At 41.1% G+C, this 12,559-nt stretch overlaps 1 protein-coding gene across 1 annotated transcript; it reads right to left on the bottom strand.

The window, feature by feature from the left end:
- Nucleotides 1–1,117: 1,117 nt before the first annotated feature.
- Nucleotides 1,118–12,241, bottom strand: aco2 (aconitase 2, mitochondrial). Its single transcript, XM_086140729.1, has 17 exons — nt 12,191–12,241; nt 9,820–9,962; nt 9,219–9,477; nt 9,037–9,129; nt 8,780–8,938; nt 8,421–8,571; nt 8,156–8,260; nt 7,843–7,934; nt 6,981–7,086; nt 6,708–6,865; nt 6,550–6,623; nt 5,478–5,589; nt 5,097–5,375; nt 4,812–5,003; nt 3,609–3,741; nt 2,803–2,924; nt 1,118–2,706 (listed from the first exon to the last, which is right to left on the bottom strand). The coding sequence occupies exons 1-17, from the start codon at nt 12,224–12,226 to the stop codon at nt 2,572–2,574; spliced, it is 2,349 nt and encodes a 782-aa protein (XP_085996855.1). The 5' UTR covers nt 12,227–12,241; the 3' UTR covers nt 1,118–2,571.
- Nucleotides 12,242–12,559: the final 318 nt, after the last annotated feature.

Genomic DNA, 12,559 nt, shown 5'->3' with positions numbered 1-12,559 from the left:
CCGAGCAGAAACGCACTTCACAAAAAACGTTTGTGTCTCTGCTGGTAAACTGACCATGGTTCCAATGTTCAGCTTCTCCTTGTTGAGGAATTTACCACATTTCCTGGTTTTAAATCATAATCAGACATCTGTAACAGTGTCCTCTTGTCTCTGTGACATGTTAGAATGAGCTCTTTGTCTGAAACAGCTCAGGGCACTTTTAGGATCCTGACGAGATAAGAGAAGACAAGCATCTTACTATTGAGGCCATGCAACCTTCCAACAGTAGTAAGACTATATTGTATACAAGTAAAACCAAAATAGCATTCAGTCTGGTTCCCAGTTAATTTTAACCTTTACTTATAGAATACTCATTGTCTTGACCGGGTTATTCATGTTTGAGGTCCGGTGATCCATGCGGACAATGAGCCTACCATAGTTGTAAAGCTTGGTCAAAATCAAGTAGAAAATAACAGAAATGTTGATTTTAAGTCTCAAAACCAAATATAAAGTACCGGTAAGCATGTTTTTAATGCACAATAGAGGTGAGGAAAGTACTTCCTGAAAATAAGTTATATTTCTTTGCTTTAAATTATTGTGAAGACTTGTAGGTTCAGTTGTATCTGGTTCATGCGAAGCTGAGGAAACAATTCAAACTGTGGTGAGAGGGATCACCCTGAGGCAGGACATGCATTTAATCCTTGCCTGTTCATTATATACTGATTTAATCAAGACAGCAGGCTAGATTATCTATACACTGCATTTCTACAGAACTGCGCTGCAATGTGCCGGCACCTCTGCTCTTCTAATCACACCAAAGCGGGGCAGGAGGATGAAGTGTATCAAGAATTAAGCTCCTGTTGAAAGAGGCCGAACATGACTGATTCACATCCTCTTGATAGGGGATCTTAGAATGTCTCTGATGTAAATTCTTTTGATATTTATTCCTGCCTCCACATGCGGTTTCTGACTTGTGCAGATGGACCACAGCTGTCAAGTACACGGCACTTCAAAATAGATTTAATGAGTCCAAATATGGATAAAAACAACCAATCTTAAATATTCGCATACGATCTTCCAATAAGCCAGATGTAAATATCAATAACTTAATCAAATGCTGCCAAGTGATGTAAATAAATGAGATCTGTGAATTTTTATTTTACAACCCATTGGCATTTCTGTAACACAGAAGAGATCATCTGGGTGAAAAATAACATACATGTAAATGTACACGAAACCGTACAATTAACATAGTGGGTCGGAGGAGAGTGGTTTACTTCATCTTCATCACATCAAATCAGTAAGTTCTTGGATAAAACTGACGATCCCCCCCCCCAAAAAAAAAAGATTATTTATTTTCCTGATCTGATATTTTAAATCTTCATGTTGTGATTTTGGAGGGAACAGTTGAATGAATTCTATCTAGAGGACCTGAAAGAAGAGGGTATTTTTAATTTTGCTGAGTAGCCACATTACTTGGAACTAAGTCACAGCTATATGCTTCCAGTTCTCTGTTAACCTGATTAACGGAAGCCACAAAAAAATCCCTTGTTACCATACTAAAATCACGAATGGATGGATGGATGGATAAAGAAATCAACGTTTAGCCTGTGCAGAAAGACAATAGTAGCAGAAAAAAATCAAATAAATATATAAACAACAGGAACTAAATCTGTTTGACCTTGTGAAGAGGGAGGGCAAATGAGGTTTAGCGTTGAAGGCTAAGAACAAGCGAGTGAGCTACTATGTTCATACACAGTATTTTAGCTTTACTTCCTTTCATGTTGTGGAAAAAGGTATGAAGAGATGCTGTATGACCTTGAATAACAGACGCAACGCTGCGGGACATTGTTTGAAAAAGGCTGCTAAACGCTTTCACATGGTTCAACAATCAATGTGATGCTCAGTGGACCTCACCACTTAGCTTTTCAGCATCGGCTTTCTCGTGTACCTGCACAACTGGCCGTTTCCCAGGTAACTGCCAGTGTGAAATAGAGGGACCGAATATCTGTATCATTGAGGCCGTGGTATCTCTACAGAGGTGCAAGCCACCGAAACTTCTTAACCTCCAGCAACCACTAAACGGGGTTAATGTGGACAAAGAACACGGGGGGCAGATTGGATGAACTTATTACTGCCATGCAACACAAACCGCAAAGAGCCAGGTGACTGACCTGCTGCTCAATCACCAGCAGAAATAAGCCGGCACAGTATTACGTCACCGCTTAGGTCAGAGCTTTGGGTGTCAGTGTCAGTGTGAGTGTGTGTGTGTGTGTGTGTGTGTGTGTGTGTGTGTGTGTGCGTGTATGTGTGTGTTTGTGTCCTGATCTCCAAAATGTTTATCACTGTTTATCACTGTTTGACGTTGAAACACATTTACGAAAATGCTATGCGGAGTGACGAGAGAAGATTTGTCGATAGACCTGGCTGCAGATATGTTGCTGTTGCTCCATCATCAACATTAAAATCGATTTAAAGAGGCATTCCAACGTATTACTTTAGTCCAAACTGCAGGTTAATGCCAATCATGGAACAATCTTGAACATTCGACATCCCCCTTCACAGTTCCCCCAGGATCCCCCCACTGTGTCCTCAATGCTGCAGCTCCTTCATCCTGTTGAGAGCTGAGCCAGCCTGGAACCATTCGATCTGGGTTTCGTTGAAGCTGTGGTTGAGTTCTAGGGTGTCTTCGGTGCCATCGCCGTGCTTGATGACTGCAGCCAGGGGCTTGGAGAAACAAAGGCAAGGGTCTCATTACAGATGGATCATCTTTTGCAAAAAGCACAGGGGCTCCGGTGAGACAACCATGTATTTCAGACTCACCTTCCCTGGAGTGAAGTCTTTTAGTCCTTTGATGGAGATTCTGTCGTCAGGGCGGATCTTATCATAGTCTGACGGGTCGGTGAAGGTCAGAGGCAGCAGACCCTGCTTCTTCAAATTTGTTTCTACGGACACAAGACATGATAAATGGGAACGTCGGCAAACCAGGCCAGGTGGAGGTGGCTACTTGAATACTGCGTACTTTTGCTTTACTTCAGAGTTTTCATTCCCAATACCTACTCAAGGGACCAGATTACTTTGACAATGTTGTAAAATAAAGCTGCAATAAAAATGCTCTTATTTTAGATTATATTAATCTAATATAAGAATAAGAATAAGAATAAGAACAACTTTATTAATCCCGAAGGAAATTGCAGTGCCAGAGTTACAGAATATAAAACAGTAATAAATAATAAAAGAAAGGCAGAATTAGAAATAAAAATAAACTATAAACTATAAAGTGTTTCAGTGAAACTATAAAGTGTCTTAGTTAGCAGTGATAAACCTATAAGTGTCTTAACATTATAATGCAGCAGTTATGGGATGAGATGAAATATTGCACAGTGTAGCTGTTATGAGATGAAATATTGCACAGACATACATATACATGTATAATACATATACATGTATTAGATTATGTATGTTAACAAAACATACATAATCAAATATTTGTAGCATAGGTTTTGAGTCTGCAGCCTGATCATTTTTGAGATTTCAATTCAGTCAGTATTTTTCAGTCGACAGTTCTTTCAAGGATCAGCGGGAACTACTTTTCTACTCTTTCAAACGTTGAGCAGTTGTGATAGTACCATGGATTCTGGCGAAGCTCTTTACGATAATGGCTCTTCCTCCGAGATGCCGGGGCTCCAGCGCCGCATGCTCTCTGCTGGAGCCCTCACCGTAGTTGTCATCACCAACAACAACCCAGGACATACCGTTGGCCTGTGGACCGAAGGCAGTTATGAGAATTCATAGCTGGATTTATGCCTTTCTGTCTCCATGTTGCATTAATTATTCCCTTGAGAAGATTTCCATAGTCTTTCTTTCCTTTTGTGCAACAAAAGTTCTGGTGTTTCAAGCACAGATTAGTCGATGTATTTATTTTCTGTCATGACTTTGTAGAAAAATAAACATCAAACTCTTGGGGTTCATTCAATTAATGACAGAAAATGTGGTGCACCAGAAGCCATCAGTCACTGACAGAAGAGGTCAGTGACATTTATCATCCGTTACTGTGGCTGCTCTCAGTGGAGGAGACATATTTGGCAGGAAGTTAACATTTTGTCCTCACATTTGTCAAACGTAAGGATGTGAGCAACTTTTACAATCGATGGCTGATCAACTGGGTCAGCGAAGCTTCATAACTGTGGCTATTGTGGGCTGTTCATTGTCTATAGTGGACCGTAGAGGGAGAACCGGTGAACCAGGGACAGGGTCGGTAAAGCCTCACTGATGCGTGTTGGGAATAAATCCTTGTTGGATCCAACAGAAGAGCTTTTGTATTTCAAATCACTGCAACACTGTATGTACAACCAGTTCAGATATAAAAGGTGTGAGAACACAGTTTGCTGTTATGAAGTGAACTCTAAAAATGATTTTAACTCCCAAAATAACATTTTCAACAACAAGGTAAGTATTTATGTTTCTGACAAACAAAATGTATGTTATCTGTCTTTAAGACTTATCGCTAATAAATGAGACTAAAGAATCTTAATTTGACTAAATAAAACTGAAATGCAATAGCTTTACTTTTACCATTCATGTTGTTTTGTTATGCGAAGGATCACTATTGAGTTAGCATCTTAAGAAGAGCTAATTTCTCTCTTTTAATGCTGATGTCTAAATCTGTGCAGTTATTACGGAAAGACATGCAGGCACGGAAAAATATTTGACATGTGTGCAAACTTTTAGAACAGCAGTTTGAAAAGTTTCAGTAACAACAGTTACAATTTCACTGTTACAGCTTGTCTCAGTAGCCCAGTGCCTAAACCAGACCCCTCGGCAGGCCTCACCTTGTAGTGGCGGGCCACATCGGGGACACCACCATAATCCCCCGAAATGAAGTCCTTCACCTTGTTGATGGCATCATTCTCACTATTGACTGCACCAATCAGCATGTTGTTGGATATGTTATCAAGGTGACCACGGAACTTCAGCCAAGGTCCAGCTGCACTGATGTGGTCTGTTGTGCACTTGCCCTTCACCTGTTGAGTAGCAAAATAAAGAAACAAAATAAAACTCAGTCTCTGTCACCGGTGGTAGCATCCAAGGACAAACAGAACATGTAATGAACTGACCTTGATGAGAACCAGCATGTCTTCTAGGTCATTTCCGCTCCATTTGTCGAAGGGCTCCAGCAGCTGCAGCCGGTTGCTCTCGGGGCTGACGTCCACCTTGAGGCCACTGCCGTCAGGAGGGGGGTACTGGTAGGTGTCCTGGCCCGGGTCAAAGTCTCTTGAGGGTAGTTCATCCCCATTTGGAGGCTCCAACTTAAATTTCTCTCCATTGGGTGCTACGAGGTAGTCTGTCTCAGGGTTGAAGTTTAGGGTACCAGCAATGGCCAGGGCAGTGACAATCTAAGAGGGTAGGGAAATGTGGAGGACATGTTGCTTCTTATCTCTCTCTATATATATATTTTTTTTTTTGAAAGCATCCAAATCAAATCCATTTCTGTTTACCTCAGGGGAGGTGACAAAGGCATGGGTTGCAGGGTTAGCGTCATTCCTTGCAGTGAAGTTTCTGTTGAAGGAGGTGACGATTGTGTTCTTCTCACCTTTTTTGACATCACGCCTGAAATCAAACACAGTGTATTGTAATGTTTTGCATTGTACGACTGAATAGGATTTTTGAACTTTATAAACAATAAATTATTCATGATGTTACTGACAATGGACTGACATGGATCATTGTATTGTTAAAATTATTTTGGATTTTTTTTCCCCAATTTGGTAACCACTTTTCAGCAAATATATGCTTTAAAAAGCAGTGCAAAGTGTATTTAACACTTTGCAATTGGCAGGTTAGATCAGCAATGCTGTAACAGATTTTCTCTAACAACCTGAGAGGAACCCAATTTTAACTACCGTATTTTCCGGACAATAAGCCACTCCTTTTTTCCACATGCTTTGAACACTGTGGCTTAAACAATGATGCAGCTAATTCATAGATTTTTTTGGGCTAATGAGCTTCATGCCGCCAAAACATTTAGCCTCGTCACATCAGACCAGTGAAATTCTGAGCCTGTTTAATTCTGACACTGAAAAAAACAACTTTAACGGTTTTAGTGCACAGGAGGAATATGAAGATAGAAATCAGCTGGAGTAGGACAAAGCGGGGATAGAAAATGGATGGACTTTTCCTTGTGTTATTTATGATTAATCTTTTTCATCAGCTGTGTTACAGGCACTGTACAAAAAAAGCATTTCCAGTACGTATTTGTGGATGTTACCAGTATGTATTTAATTACAAGTTAAAAAAATGTTTCTGTGTAACATTCTGTGTAAATATCCCATGTCACAACTTGGACACCTGGAGCTTATAGCCAAGTGCAGCCTATCTATTCACACATGTATTTATTTATACATGTGCAGCTTATATTCAGGTGCACTCAATAGTCTGGAAATTACGGTAGTCCACGAGACTCAGAAATTGTTTTTTTCCGCTCGGCAGACAGTGTTATTAGAAGGGGTTAATATTCCTGTCACTGGCATTTTACTGCGGCTGTTACCCTTAAAGGAGAGATTTTTTTACCTGTCCCACTGTCCAATGCAAGGTCCGCAAGCATTGGCCATGACAATACCGCCAACATCCCCCAGAATCTTTGACTACAAGGAGTCACAAACAGCCAGAGCTAAGTCACTGTGACAAATATTCAGAACTTCCTCATTTGTTTGAGCCAAAACACTCACGTATCCATCTCTTTCAATGGTGGCGCGAATCTGCTCAGAGCCAGGGGTAACAGTGAATTGAGCCTTGCATTTCAGACCTTTATCTAAGGCCTGCTTTGCCACAGATGCAGCACGGCCCATGTCCTCATAGCTTGAGTTGGTGCAGCTGCCGATCAGACCTGGAAGTGCGGAGGAGCCATGGCCACTTTCAGGTACATTGACAACACAAAACTCCACTGTATACAAAATGCACGTAACTAAATGTGAAAATTGAGCCACGTAGTGGATTCTTACCAACTTTGACCTCAAGTGGCCAGTCATTCTTCTTGGCCGTGTCACCGATATCAGACACTGGGTGAGCCAGGTCAGGGGTGAAGGGTCCATTGATGTGGGGCTTCAGCTGAAGAAAGGATAGAATGCACAAGAACCAAAATCAGTATTACACACCTTTAGGGCAGCTGTTGGCATTGATAGAGTACAGTTGAATTGGACGAGACATAAAGACACTTTTGTGGTTTTATTAGGGTGTTGTAGAATTTTACTATTAATATTCAAAAAGACAAATGTCTATCATGAATTTGGGTTTTATTTGTCATAAGTTACCAGTACCCTTTAAAAATCTGGTGATAAAGTTCAAAAAATGTGAAAAGATAGTTTAGAACCAATGAGAAACAAGTAAGCAGCTAAAATTACCAGAAAAATAGGAACTAAAATGTAGTTCAAAATCAGAGTGGAAACTGATGAATAATTTGGCAACCAAACACATGAATGAAAACACAAGATCAGCAAATCATAAACCAATGTTATTGTTGAGAGAAAACCAGAAAAATAAAGAAAATACCATGGGGGAAAAGAAAGACAGAAAGTACATCTAGATAAGCATGTGATCACCTTGAAATGAGCAGTTTAGGAATTATTTACACAATCAATGTCATGAAAAATATCAAAAATCACAGAGGGTCCCATTTTTACATTTCTTATTCTTGGCAAGTTCAATGTGTCACTAAAGCAAATACAATAATAATAATAATAATAATAAAAGATAATAAAGATTTCCAGCTGGACTCTCCCCTTGTTCTATTTCCTCTCTGTTGTACTGTTTTCAACTGTACAACTGAGACAAATGTGCCAAATGTTCATGTTGAAAAGAACGGACCTCGTCAAGGTTGAGCTCGATGAGCTGGTCGTACTCAGAGCCTTCATCTGGTACGAGCAGGTCAGAGTTCTCATCAGCCAGTGCAGCGATCTCTGAGAGGAAAGAAAATGTGGTGCATTCAAGGCAGACTGTAATCAAGACTGTTACTAGTTATTTTACCTAGCTTGAGACATGTTGGATGATGTGTCAGCGTGTATGAATAAATTTTAAAAAATGTCAAGTTGTGATTGTCTGTATTTTGATTTTTGATTCACAGAGCAAGGTGACAAAAACCTTAGTTTTGGGGTCCGTGAGTTGAGAGGCCTCTACATACCTCCACGCCCAGTCTTCTCCAGGTAGGTCTTCATGCGGTGGTTGTAGGGGAACACTGAAGTTGTGGCGCCTATCTCCGCTCCCATGTTGCAAATGGTGGCCATTCCTGTGCTCCCCCGTCCAAAAACAAGACAGACATTAGTGTCACACTTGGCACGGTGTTCCTTCTTTATAGGTCATAAAGATTTGACTTAAGCTGTAAGGCAAATTAAAATGATAAATGTTAAATTTGAGCTGAATCAGGTTGAGAAATTGTAATAACGCACCAGTACAGGAAATGGAGTCTACTCCTGGTCCATGGTACTCTACAATTGCTCCAGTTCCACCCTTCACGGTAAGTATACCAGCCACCTTCAATATGACGTCCTTAGGAGATGACCAGCCAGACAGCCTGCCAGTGAGCTTCACCCCAATCACCTAGAAGGAATGGGTTGGAAGGTTTGTTTATCTACACATTTCTGTCTATGTCCATGACAACCAATCTTAATTAAAAAAATGCCAGAACACCTGCTTGGTCTCAAACAACTTTTATAATCGTGAAAAAAGATTTCCAAACAATAAAGAAATGACAGTTAAGATACTTATGAGGGAGGGGAAATAAAACAACGCGTGCATTTCTGCTAACCTTTGGACACTTGAGCTCCCAGGCGATCCCTGCCATGACATCCACAGCATCCGCTCCCCCGACTCCAATGCAGATAGCACCAAGTCCACCACCATTGGGTGTGTGGGAGTCTGTGCCGATCAGCATCACGCCAGGGTAGGCGTAATTCTCCAGAATGATCTATTCAGATGAAAGAATATTAATGTCAGCATGCAGGTAATGTTTGCCTGCTAAAATTACATGACAACCAGCGATCAGTTCAGTCACAGTAATCTTACCTGATGGATGATTCCAGAGCCCGGTTTCCAGAAGCCAACTCCGTATTTTGCGCCTGCACTTGCCAGGAAGTTATAGACCTCCTGGTTGACTTCCTAGAATGCAACCCATAGCAACATTATGATTAACCAAGTCATTCCATCATCACCTAGATTGAGAGTAAGTATCATTCATGCAAACACACCTTGGCCCTGGCCAGATCCTTCACCCCGCCGACCTGAGCCTCGATCAAGTGGTCACAGTGGATGGTGGAGGGGACAGCCACCCTTGGAAGTCCGCTGCTGATGAACTGCAGCATTGCCATCTGCGCTGTGGCGTCCTGCATGGCAACGCGGTCAGGACGGAGACGCAGGTAAGTGCGACCACGATCGATCTCCTGGTTGTGCGCGTCATCGAGGTGACCGTACACAATCTTCTCGGACAAGGTGAGAGGCCGGTTGAGTCTGGCAAGAATCGTGAAAAAGTGTTATTTGTTAATGGGAAGCTACAACGTAACTCTCCAGCCCGCCCACTGAGTGAGCTTGTCCTGCAGATGTTGAAAACTCAATGATGAAAAGTGAAGGAAAGGGGTGAAAAAATACTGCAGCTGACGGAAAAGATGGAAAAACAAAGAAAGAAAATAAGGTTTTGGAGGTTCTAAAGGATAAAAATGACAAGCAGATCCTTCAAAAGGTGAACTTTTTCCTATCATGGTGCAGGGAAAACATACAGAAGACTCCTGCTGTGAACAGTGATGACACAGGGGTGCAAGAAAGCGCAAACACAAAAGATAAGGGGGTGCTGACCTCTTTCGCACAATGTCAATGTTGGAACGGAGATTCTCATAGTTGACGTAGGAGCTTGGCTCAAAGCGGCTCATAGACACATTGGCCTTGGCTCTGTAAGCAGCTGATACATGCAGGCGCCGTGCACCATGGCCCAGAGCCAGCTGGAGACAACAGCAGAAACACACATTTATGTTTGAATCACATATTACACGTATAGATTACAGTGCAGAGGCCAAATCCGGGAACGTTTTGATAGGAGAGGTGTTTCCCACATGAAGAGAACTACACTAGCCCTCACTGAGATAGACTTTCTGGTATTTTCTAGTATTTCTCTATTCTAAACGTTTTTGATGATTATAGAAAGGGTAGCGTGAGGTACTCAAAGGGGCCAAAATTGAAAAATTACTACAGCAGTTGAAGTCATTTTGTGTATCCAACTTTTTGGTAAACTAGTTTCAGACACCCCCCGGGTGAAGTGCCCCCTACTGACCGGCAATAACTATAAACAACTTGGGGTGAAATAGAGCTGGAAGATATAAATAAAAATTGTCAGACAATATTCAAGGGTCCACATGAGAAGACTTGATAAGACATGAAAAAGTGGGATATCAGTAGTTGCACACCATGATAATCAGAGGGCAGCCCTTGGATGAACAGTCTCATTATGAACATAGATTTTCTCAAGCTTCCCAGATAAGTTCTTCCAATAAATTGGTTAATTTATTGCAAATTGAGAAATGGGATTAGCAATGTGGTAAAATCTTGACTTAAAAATAAGTAGTATAAAAAAGTATAAGTATAGAAGTATAAAAAAAAATTATCAAAAAAGATTCTTATGGGATAATTTAAACAATCGACAGCATTACGCGACACAGCCATTGTGGGAAAAAGACTCCTGTCCTGACTTGTCACCACCAGACGTCATATCTTCTTCCCTGCAGAGGTCAGACTCCTCATCTGTTGCTCCTCCCCTTCCCTCCCACACTGGAAAGGTGACACTCCCACATCCCTTGCCCAGACTGACCTCTGATGGGCATATAAACATTAAGAAATATAGAAAGCTGCTTCACAAATGAATCTGACTATCCACTGCAGCCCATGTTATGCAATCTGTTCATGTTTGCATTGCTGCTGTCAGTCCTGCTCGTCTAGTTGTTGAGATTTGTTGAGTGCTGCACCAAGGGAACACTATTCCATCCCGACAGAAATCTGATATATGGAATGACCCCAAATAGAAAGCTCTTCAAGTCCAAGATGTTTTGCCTAAAAATTCACCAATCATGAAATTACACACTAGGTTGCCAGCAAGATCAAATCCCTGGGTCAAACTACTAAGCTGTCCTTGAGGAGGAAGCCATGAAAACACACACACTCCATAAAAGCAAATGTCAGGATAAGTTTAGGCCGGTACTACTTTGTGAGTGTTTCAGTGTGTGATTAAACAAAACTACAGAATAACCAGAAGATCTGCTTTAAAAAGATGATTAGCGGTTGAGAAAAATATCAGGTGGCGATGACCAACCGAGACCACAACAGTTGACATTTGCCGCCAAGGAGAAACAAGTTAAACATTACCCAGAATTAACACAGTAATAAAAAAAAAACCTAACGTAGCTTTAACATCAGTGGAAAACCACCATTTACCAGGCAATATTTTTTGTACTGTATCTTTGCTCCCATCTGCAATGCAGTGCCCAAGTAGCTGCGTACATAAATTTGCAATTCAGTGACATAAACTGTGTCTTTCCTGGGTTAAAAAAAAATCTTCACAACACTTAGTGTGTTGCTGTCAGCTCGTACCTCAGTGGAAACGGACAAAATTAAACTGGGCTCTATAACACACATTTCATAGATGATTTAGACACTCAGCACATTATCCGTTATCTCAATGAGACCCTGTTAGCTTAAGTAGACTAAACAAGTTATATAAGAATAGATTAAACACAAGATGTAATGGTTGAGAACGTTTTTGTTATTCCATGTCCTATGAAATATTCCCGATGTACTCATGCTCGCCTCTACGCCTGCTGGGAATTCTAACCTTGTGGTTAACCTTGTGATTTCACCCCACACACCACAGATTTATTGAGGAAATCTGTGTTACTGATAGACCAAAAAGCGTCTGGAATAGAATGTCTTAAACGCAAACATTTGACGGGTCGTGAAAAGCCACCGACAAGCCCGGCGTCGGGTGTGTGTGTGGCGGCGGACACGATGACCTGGGCGACGAGTGCCTGACAGTTTCCCCGCTTATTTCACCGCAAAAACACATCATATAGCCGAAATTAGACCGGATTCGGGTAGCGTAGAGTCGACGTGGTATCGACAAGCAAATGACATCCCTCGCCAAAGCGCAGACTTGATCGAATTTACTAATTTCGCGCATTACCTGAAGCCGGGCGACGGTGAGACAGTAGGTTGCCATTTTGTTCACTGACAAAGATGTGTCGGTAGATGGTGACGTCACACGGTTGTGCCGCGCCGTCTTACAGGTCCTTGAAGAGCAAAGTATTTCTAACTTAAAATATAATTCCATACCCAAAATATGTATTTTTATATGGAATATATCGATTTTAATATATTTCTATACATTTATGATAAACTATTTGTCGTTTGAAATACATTTCTGGACAAGAAATAAAATCAGAATTATTATTGAATTTTATGGGCCTGGAAAGACAATGGTATCCTAACGCTTACATTGATTTATAAATTACCGTAGAATTTTTTTTTTTCTTAATATATCAAGATATGACTC

The sequence above is a fragment of the Fistularia commersonii genome, chromosome 33 (genome assembly GCF_037954325.1).
Source record: "Fistularia commersonii isolate RoL2024-O1a breed Wild chromosome 33, RoL_Fcom_v1.0, whole genome shotgun sequence".
Lineage (NCBI taxonomy): Eukaryota > Metazoa > Chordata > Actinopteri > Syngnathiformes > Fistulariidae > Fistularia > Fistularia commersonii.
The sequence above is the reverse complement of the archived record's forward strand: the minus strand, read 5'-3'. Positions and strand labels throughout refer to the sequence as shown.